Genomic DNA, 10,683 nt, shown 5'->3' on the forward strand with positions numbered 1-10,683 from the left:
AGGCAACAGCAGTGCCAAACGCACCTGGCAACAGGTGAAAATGAAATATAAAAACATCATTCATAATGGTGTGTGTGCGCGCAAGCAAGCATTCATTTGCCTTTTATTTATTCAAGTTTTCTGTTTGCCTAATAGTTCAAATTGTTTTGTATACAGTTTATAATGTTGTTGTGTGATATTAATGATAATATTGTGGGGAAACTACTTTGCACGGACGTTCATTTAATTTATTCTATCGTCATTTTGTTTGTTCTATTTTTGTGTATTTTATTTATTTATCTGTTTGTCTAGTTGTATCTATTTTTCTAATAATAATATATTTTTTACATTAATAGTTTGTTTTTTCCTATTAAAATAATCTTGTGTTCTTGTTATAACTTTATCTATTTATCTGACTGTTTAGTTGTATCTATTTTTGTTACAATTTCAATATTTTTAATATAGAAAGTTTGTTTTTTTCTATTAAAATGTTCTTGTGTGATAACTAGTTCTTGTGTTATATTTATTGTAGTTGTATCTATTTTGTATCTCAGACTTAAATATTTTTGTAAAACAAGTGTTTTTTTTTTTTATAAAATATTCTTGCGTTCTTGGTAACTATGTTCTTGAGTGGGTTCTTTTTTTTTTTTTTTTACAGAAAAGCCGTTCTGCATGGACATTCATTGAAGCCCTCATTGTTTTTTAATGGTTATTTATGAGCGTTTGGGTTACAATAATGTAAGTCTAGGTTGCTTTATATAAAAAGGTATGTCCAGAAATATTGATGTCACTGTCTAAGCAGAGGGATCTGGCTTCTTTAGACGCTGTCTTCTTAAAACTGAATAAATATTTAAAGAGCCAAATGAGCCAGTCTTTTGAACGGCTCTTTTCAAAGAACGGATCCCAAAGATGCGGATCCCATCAAAGAGCCATAAATCCCATCTCTAATCTGCGCTCCGATATCGCACGGGTCATCCAGGTACGCTGGCATTGTCTCTAGAGGAAATGTCGGTGGAGAGGTGGTGTTTAAAAAGTGTGTGGTTAATCGGAAACCTCGGGTTAACCAAGAACATAACCTGAGACGAGCAGGTTTGAGATGCAGCGTAAGTTGCCATGGCAGCATACCTCGGTTTGAACATAGCCAACTTTCGTAGTATGGGTTAATCGGGAAGTTACGCTGCACGTGATCAAGTTACTCTCGAAGTTACCCTGGTAAGCCAGAAAACCCGCTTCGTAGTACAGGGCCCTGGTGGCCATGCTTGTTTACAAATTGTCACAGTCGCTCACTAGCGTGGAAGTTTTACATCTCCAATGTGTGATGTCATGTTGTCTTGACAACCATGCAATATCTTAAACCATATTCAACACTCATTCTCCATTGGGTAGAGTGATGTAATACATATAGGATAAGTGATACGCTAACAATATCGCATGCTATCAAACCAAATGAATGAAACCTGCTAGAAGAGAATAGAATACATGTTCTTACTTCATCAAAAAAGTGCCCTGTATGTAAAATAATTATTTATATACTACCTTTAATGCATGAAATGCAGCTCAAAGTGCTTTATATAAGATATCAAGACAAAAATGAAAATAAAGCAGTGATACTCAGTAATTAAATGTTAAAAAATATAGATAAAACAAACAGAGAAAATAAAAGTATAAGAAATAAAAGTTGAAAAGAAGGGATGATAATGAATTTAAATGCAGTAAGAAAATTAAAATTATAAAATAAAGTAAAATTAAATTACAATTAAAAATGTAGTAAAAATGCTTATTAAAAATATTTATCACATTTAAAAATAATGACCTAAGATACATGACTATACGAAAAAGGTTATTTAATAGTAAAAGCTTTCGACGAGGATGGGATTCGAACCCACGCGTGCAGAGCACAATGGATTAGCAGTCCATCGCCTTAACCACTCGGCCACCTCGTCTCACACAGCACACACCGGAAATCTGCTGCTTTTAAAGATACGACAACATCATATTGTCTGATTTGGAAAGAATGAATTCAGTTTTATTTTTTTTATGCAAATATTGGCTCTGTCCCTGGATGACGTGATTATATACAAAATATAAAAATGTATATGTAGTTTAAGTATCCCTGCTGTATTTTAGATTAGTTTATTCAAATATTTACGGTAACAAGACGTCCGCATTTAACCCATAACGTGTCTGAAAACGTGCGTTCGGGTTCATTTTATCCGCTTAGAGTTATTGTTTGGACATTAACCCTGAGCTCATTGTGTGATTTCTTTATAGTAATGGATATTTTTATTTCATCTATACATTCATATGCAACTGTTAAACGGGTAAAATCCTAAAACAGTGCATGCACTACCTAGAGGACAGGGTGTGGTTTTGGACATGCTGCATCTCAAATTGCTTATTTCTACACCAAATAACAGTATATCAGAGGTCTGACCTCTTAATATTTCATTTACAAGCTTGACAACCATTTCATGGCTCCAGAATCAGCTGTTTTTTTTTTCTCTAAACAATGGCGACTGACGTCATAAACCTGCGACATGCCACGAAGGACCGTGCCGTAATGATTGAAGTAGAAGCTTGTAATGTTTACTAAAATAACAAGACGTGTTTATTATTTACACGAAGACAGGGTATTGTTCCTCGACTGGTAATGCTTGTGTGATGTTAACACATTGATTTGAGTCAGAAAGGGATGGACCTTTGTGCAAAATCAGCCGAAACTGGGGTAACGCCAACATCCGTCGCTATAGATACAGAAGGGGTGTTGATGGAGTTGGTGTATCTGTGCATCTGATATACTGCTGGTTAATGGTGCAGAAATGAAGTAGTTGTGCTACACGTCCCGTGAGCACCACAGATAAGAGTTTAATTCATGCATATTCTCTAGAAAACGACAAAGTTTTTGGAATGCATTTCTTCAAAAAATGCTCTGTGTTTAAAGTGGTGCTGAGTGCCTTGCTTATTGTAGCTCTGCTGCAGCTCATCTACCTGTCATTCCTGTCCAAGCTACACGGCAAACAGCAGCGCTACAAGTACTCAGAGCTGTTTGGCTCCAAGAAGAACGCAGCACAACCCAATGAGAAGAACTCTAAACGAGAACGCCTGAGATACTCCTTGTCCAGTGGAGGCATCTTCGACAGCAGTGGTCAGTACCGTGTGTACAAAAACCTCATCAAGAGCGACTTCTCCACCAACCAGAAGCTGGGCGCAGATCCAAGATCTCATCACCTCGCCTTGGCGACACACACAACCCTCAACAATCTTCGCCATTTGGATTCTTTGCTTGAACGCTGGCAGAATCCACTCTCCGTGGCTATTTTCGCTCATGGCCAGGATGTCAAGTTTGCCACAGCGATTGTCTATGCTCTCAGTCTCTTCTGTCCACGTGTCCAAGCCTTGGTGGATTTCCACCTGGTGTGCCACTCGGAGGAGATGGCCACCTTCCCCGAGCAAGACAGGGAACACTTTGCTGGACTTGAGGAACAAGGCTGTCCTGGTGTCTTTGCAAAGCTTGAATCCCACCAGGACAAGTACAAGAACTACGCTATGGGAAGAAACGTCTCCTACCCCAATAACCTTCTCCGCAACGTGGCCAGGACAGGCACAGATGCCGCGTACATCCTCGTCCTCGACATTGACATGGTACCCAGTGCAGACCTGCATCATCAGTTCGTGATGATGCTGATGAAACGTGAGCCAGCCCCAGATGAGGTTCTGGTCCTGCCTGTTTTTGAAATTAGGCACACGCGCAAGATGCCTGCTTCGAAATCTGAGCTTGCACAGCTGTACCTGGTTGGTGAAGTGAGGCCCTTCTATGAGGAACTGTGCCCACGATGCCAAGCACCCACCAACTACTCCCGCTGGATTAATCTAGTCAGCAAGAGCTCTGGGCCTCTGGAGGTGGCGTATACTCTGAACTGGGTTGACCCGTGGGAGCCGTTTTACATCGGACCTAAATCAGTGCCACTGTATGACGAAAACTTCAGACAGTACGGCTTCAACCGTATCAGTCAAGTGAGTCCCAATATCACCTGGAAATACAGTAGTAGAAACTATATTATATATGTTGAAAAGTGTCTGTGCTTGTTGTCCTCTCCAGGGTGATGTTTTAAATGTTTGAGAGCCAGTTTTCTATCACAGCATTTCGACTGGAAATTCAATGCTTAAGCATTTTTAAATCTATTCTTTAACGTCTACATCTGTAGAGCATCACTGATTAGTACTGACAAGAACTCTGATTTGTTTCCCTCTAGTGAGAAAACCCACTCTAAACTCACTCATCATGTCAAAGGGCAAAGTTGTTAAAATTTCCAACAAAAGTTTAAAATATACGATTATATAACTTACTGTACTTTCAAGCTACAGTAATTACATTTTAGCAGCAAAGGTCTAAGATGAAAGAGTACTTTTTCTTTTTAAATGTACAATCCTAAATCAGAAAAAGTTGGGATGGCATGGAAAATACAGATTAACAAAAGAAAGGCGTGATTTCTAAATTTACTTTGACTTGTATTTCATTGCAGACAGTATGAACCCAAGATATTTCATGTTTTGTCTGGTCAACTTCATTTCATTTGTTAATATACATACAGCCATTCCTGTGTTTCAGGCCTGCTACACATTTTAAAAAGTTGGGACGGGGGGAATTTAGGACCAGTAATGAGATAAAACAGTTAACTAATGACATGATTTGAAACAGGTGATATCAACAGGTGACTGTAATCCTGATTTGGTACAAAATCAGTATCCAGGAAAGGCTTTGCCTTTGAGGAGCAAAGATGGGCTGAGGATCTCCAGTTTGTCAATAAATGCATGAGAAAATTATTGAAATGTTTAAAAACAATGTTCCTTAAAGAAAGATAGGAAGAGATTTGGATAGTTTACCCTCTATGGTGCATAATATCATTAAACAATTCAAGGAATCTGGAGGAATTTCAGTGATTAAAGGGTAAGGGCTCAAGCTTAAGCTGAACACCTGTGATCTCCGATCCCTCAAACGGCACCGCATCAAGAACCGTCATTCATCTATCGCTGATATAACCACATAGGCTTGGGATTACTTTGGGAAACCTTTGTCAAGCTCTACAATACGGAGTTACATCCACAAATACCAGTTAAAACTTTACTGTACAAAAATGAAGCCTTCTGTAAACCGTGTCCAGAAGTGTGGTCAACTCCTCTGGGCATGGAAGCATCTGGGATGGACCATCACACAATGGAAACGTGTAATGTGGTCAGACGAATCAGCATTGCAGAACTTTTTTTTGTCAGACGTGGACACTGTGTGCTCTGGACCAAAGCTGAAAAGGACCATCCAGATTGTTACCAGCAACAAGTCCAAAAGCCAGGGTCTGTCATGGTATAGGGTTGTGTCAGTGCCCTTAGCAAAGGTAACTTACACTTCTGTGATGGAGCATTAATGCAGAAAAGTACATTGAGATTTTGAATCAACATGTGCTGCCTTCAAGACAACATCTTTTCCAGGGAGATTACAACAAGACAATGCAAAACCACATTCTGCACATATTACAAAGGCATGGCTGGAGAAGAAGAGTGTGTCTATCTCCTCTGTCCCCAATAGAGAATGTGTGGAGAATTTTGACGCGAAAAATACAACCCCAAGTCCAAAAAAGTTGGGCCGCTGTGTAAACTGTACATAAAAACAATATGAAGATTTGTAAATCATGGAAACCCTGTATTTCATTGAAAATAGTACAAGAACAACATATCAAATGTTGAAACTGAGAAATTTTATTGGTTTTGAAAAATATATGCTCATTTTGAATTTGATGTCAGCAACATGTTTCAGAAAAGCTGGGACGGGGCAACAGATGACTGAAAAAGTTGTGTAATGCTAAAAAAAACCCTAATTTGGTTAATTGGCAACAGGTCAGTAACATGATTAGGTATAAACAGAGCATCCCAGAGAGGCGGAGTCTCTCAGAAGTAAAGACGGGGAGGGGTTCACCACTCTGTGAAGGACTGCATGGGCAAACAGTGCAACAATTTTAAGAATAACGTACCTTAATGTAAAATTGCAAAGAATTTGGGGATCACATCATCTGTGGTTCATAATATAATTAAAGGATTCAGAGAACCTGGAGAAATCTCTGTATGCAAGAGACAAGGCTGAAAACTGACATTGGATGCCTGTGATCTTCAGGCCCTCAGGCAAAACTGCATTAAAAGCAGACACGTGTCTGTAGTGGAAATCACTGTATGGGCTCAGGAACACTACAGAAAACCATTGTCTGTGAAAACAGTTCATTACTGCATCCACAAATGCAAGTTAAAACCAGATATAAACAATATCCAGAAACACCGGCGCCTTCTCTGGGCCCGAGCTCTTTTACGGTGAAGTGGAAAATTGTCCCGAGGTCTGACGAATCAAAAGAAGAAATTCTTTTTAGAAATCATGGACACCACATCTTCCAGGCTAAAGAGGAGAGGGACCATCCAGCTTCTTATCAGTGCACAGTTCAAAATCCAGCATCTGTGATGGTATGAGGGTGCATTAGTGCACATGACATGGGTAGCTTGTACATCTGGGAAGGCATCATTAATGCTGAACGATATATACACGTTTCAGAGCAATATGCTGCCATCCAGACAAAATCTTTTTCAGGGAAGACCTTTCTTCTTTCAGCAAGACAATGCCAAACCGCTTTCTGCACATATTAAAACTGCATGGCTCCATAGTAAAAGAGTCCGGATGCTAAACTGGCCTGCCTGCAGTCCAGACCTGTCTCCCATTTAAAACATTTGGTGTATTATGAAGTGCAAAATAAGACAAAGGAGACCCCGAACTGTTGAGCAACTGAAATTGTACATCAGGCAAGAATGGGACAACATTTCTCTTTCAAAACTACAGCAATTGGTCTCAGTTCCCAAACGTTTACCGGGTGTTGTTAAAAGTAGATGTGATGCAACACAGTGGTAAATATGCCCCTGTCCCAACTTTTTTGAAATGTGTTGCTGACATCAAATTCAAAATGAGCAAATATATTTCAAAAAACAATGAAATTTCTCAGTTTCAGCATGTGAAATGTTGTCTTTGTATTATGTTCAATGAAAAATAGGGTTTCCATGTTTTGCAAATTATCGCATTCTGACTTTATCTACAGTTTACACAGCGTCCCAACTTTTTTGGAATTGGGGTTGTATGACAACGATGACCCCATACTGTTGCGCACCTTAGATTAGATAAAACTTTATTTACCTTAAGACCTGTTTGCAGGAAGAATGGGACAAAATAACACCTGAAACACTTCATCACTTGGTATCTTCAGTCTCTAAACATCTTTTAAGTGTTGTGAGAAGGAATGGCAACATTACAAAGTCGTAAATGCTTTACCGTCCCAACTATTTTGAAATATGTTGCAAGAATCAAAATTGAAATAAGTGTTTGTTTTGAAAAAAACAATAAAATTCATGAGGTAAAACAAGAAATATTGTTTTGAGTGGAATACAGGTCAAAGATTATTACATTTTAATTTCAATATACCGTCCCAACTTTTTCCGATTTGGGGTTGTAGTTTTATTCATCTTTACCACCACGGGTACAATACAGTACTGTATTTGTGCAATCGGACAGAAGCTACTTGAGGTACTTGTGTGTTAATGTGAACTACTGGTAACCATAACCACAAATTCTTCCTTCTGAAAACTATTCCCAGCTCTGAACGGTAGAGATTTAGAGTTTAATAAACTGAAGAAATTGTGAAGGCATTCCAAAGACTGCCGTTTACTGTGGAAACCTGATTTCTGTTCTGTTCTCAGTACAGTGTTATGTGGTGAAATTCTGGTTTGTGATGAATCACACACGAATTGTAGATACGACAGAATAAGATTAGGATGAAAACACATTGATTTGATTGATTCATTTTTTTTTGTACTTCCCTTCAGTCACTCTTGCTCTAACCTCTTCCTGTTTCTTTTACAGGCCTGTGAGCTTCATGTGGCAGGGTTCAGGTTCTCCGTGGTGAGTAATGCCTTTGTGGTGCACCGAGGCTTTAAGGTCCAGGGCGACTTCCACAGCCGCAAGGACGAGGAGAACCGTAGAAACCGGCTGCTCTTCCGCAGCTTCAAGGAAGGTCTGAAAAACAAATACCCCAACTCTCCTCGCCACTGCTGAGGCCTGGATCTCCTTACGAACATCCGCGCTCATTACTACAGTAAAATGATGAAGAAAAGGGTTACTAATGCTACACAGAAGTGCTGGGTATGATCTACGATACAAACTGGAAAATGAGTCTTTATTACTTACAGTTACTGATGTTCTGATGTCATGGCACACAATTTGGACTTGCATACTAACAGTATACTAAAAGTACATGACAATCCAGGTGTAGAAATTGTGACATGTCCGTTATTGATTATATTTAATGTATTGTTTATTAAAGTGTATTGTAGTTGTGTCACTACGCTGAACGGAGAACAGGGTGTCTATCAACTTAACACTGTAAATGAGACACAATGCCAAGGATATTATTCCACCAAAGTTATTCCACGAAATCGAGTCATACATGAGCTGACAAGCCATGCACGACAAGATTGAGTGGAATAACTGTTTTATTCTATCCACATTCACTGGATTTTGAGAAATGGAGCATTTATTTTTTGCAAATTCTATCAATAAAATCTTCATACAAAATGTCCGACAAAATCATTTCTGCTTAGAATGTAAACAAACCGGCGAAATGACAGTAGCAATTTGTGAAAAATGCAATAATGATTCTTGGGGAAAAAAAGATACGTTCTTACCATCAGATACTTTTATTCCATATTTTTTTGCTTTTTTTTTTTTGGAGTTTTGTTTTCGAGTAATTTTTATTCGTCCTTGGTTGGTTCAGCAATACGTTCCGCCATTTTGTTTTTCTCTACTCACGGTATATGAGCTGATAGCCTAGTAGTAGAGTAGCCAATCAGAGCACAAGATTGCGCATATCCAGTGAATGTCATCTCATCTCTCATTATCTCTAGCCCCTTCTACAGGGTCGCAGGCAAGCTGGAGCCTATCCCAACTGACTACGGGCGAAAGGCGGGGTACACCCTGGACAAGTCGCCAGGTCATCACAGGGCTGACACATAGACACAGACAACCATTCACACTCACATTCACACCTACGGTCAATTTAGAGTCACCAGTTAACCTAACCTGCATGTCTTTGGACTGTGGGGGAAACCGGAGCACCCGGAGGAAACCCACGCGGACACGGGGAGAACATGCAAACTCCGCACAGAAAGGCCCTCGCTGGCCACAGGGCTCGAACCCAGACCTTCTTGCTGTGAGGCGACAGCGCTAACCACTACACCACCGTGCTGCCCTCCAGTGAATGTGGATAGAATAATTATTTATTACATCTGTTTTACGAAAGTTCTACATCTGTGTCCGAAAGCCTCACTTGTGAAGAGAAATGTGAAAAGGTCCTTGAGTGTTTGTGTTTTTACTGTGGATTAAACATTCACCTTTTTTTCAAGCTTAGCTTATTTAATTTTTTGAATTACCCACTTCATCTTTAATCGCAGAAGTTGAGTCTGTCCTGCTCAGTGTGACCACTTTACAAGATCACAGTGAAGGTGTTACTGGTGATGATGCGTATAAACCATGAACATTGTTCTATTCCACAGCGATAAACACTTGTGGTGTAGGATAGGGGTGTATCCAAAGGTTAGAACACTAAATCAGAACAAAGAGAAATACTGAAAAGATGATATAAGTGTTGAGGGACTGTACTGGAGTGTAATTACACAGTACTGATACTGTAATCAGGATAATTTATCCCAAAGCTAAACAGTGAAGCTTGTGTGTGTAAGTAGGCTAACACTGTTACACAAAATGCTGTGAATGATATCGTACGTTTTACAAACTGGCTGTGTAAGGATTGTGTAATGTGTGTCTATATTTGCCTAGAATTATTCACATTAATAAGACTGAAAAAAAGACAACTTAAATTATGATTATTGTGTCTAAATGGTGTCATTAATTGTAACTTAACAGTAAAGATATGTAACTGATTAAAATCCTTTATTATTATTATTATTATTATTATTATTATTATGTATGAGAAAATACAGTATAGTGTTATACTAATTAAAATTGATATACAATTCATTGTTGCTGAGTAAGAAGAAAAGTCTTGATAGTTGCCATTTTTTCCCCATTATTAAAATCGTTTTTGGTAACATGTTTACAGTCCTTTTCTCACATGGACTGCTGTATTTCAGAACATATTCTCTGTCCTGTTCTGATTGTGGGCCATTCTCAGAAATGAGACAAATTCAGTTTTAAACATGAAGGTTTTTTTTTCTTCTCTAAAACCATTAATCCTGGCCCTCTATTGCACATTTATTTTAAGAAAGAATTTAACTGAGCAGTAAAAAAAAAAATATTGAGACAACTTGTCTGCATTTGCAAAAAAAAAATTACCCTAAATATACCAAAATGTCATTACTGCCATGTGTCTAAATGACAATGAATGAAATTTGAATGAAAATAATTTCTTTGTTTTTAATTTTATTTTCACTTTTCTTTCTGAAATATTACCTCTATACCTTCACTTTTTGTTGTGGAAAATATCATGATCTTTCCTTCAATAATTTTTGGTGTATAACCTAAAATATATGCACAACAATGTGTACTTTCTTGATGTCTTTACTGTTACCCAAATGGTAAAATCATGCTGTAACTCAGGGCTTTGACAC

At 38.4% G+C, this 10,683-nt stretch overlaps 1 protein-coding gene and 1 non-coding gene across 2 annotated transcripts; one reads left to right on the plus strand and one right to left on the minus strand.

The window, feature by feature from the left end:
• Positions 1-1,840: 1,840 nt before the first annotated feature.
• trnas-gcu (transfer RNA serine (anticodon GCU)) lies at positions 1,841-1,922 on the minus strand. The gene has a single exon. It is a non-coding gene; the product is annotated as a tRNA-Ser (tRNA).
• Positions 1,923-2,568: 646 nt separating this feature from the next.
• On the plus strand, positions 2,569-9,087 carry b4gat1 (beta-1,4-glucuronyltransferase 1). The gene is made up of 2 exons (XM_060925366.1): positions 2,569-3,993; positions 7,922-9,087. Exons 1-2 carry the CDS (start codon positions 2,887-2,889, stop codon positions 8,111-8,113), a joined length of 1,299 nt encoding a protein of 432 aa, XP_060781349.1. The 5' UTR covers positions 2,569-2,886; the 3' UTR covers positions 8,114-9,087.
• The last annotated feature ends 1,596 nt before the right edge of the window (positions 9,088-10,683 follow it).

This window comes from Neoarius graeffei, chromosome 1 (assembly GCF_027579695.1).
Source record: "Neoarius graeffei isolate fNeoGra1 chromosome 1, fNeoGra1.pri, whole genome shotgun sequence".
Classification (NCBI taxonomy): domain Eukaryota; kingdom Metazoa; phylum Chordata; class Actinopteri; order Siluriformes; family Ariidae; genus Neoarius; species Neoarius graeffei.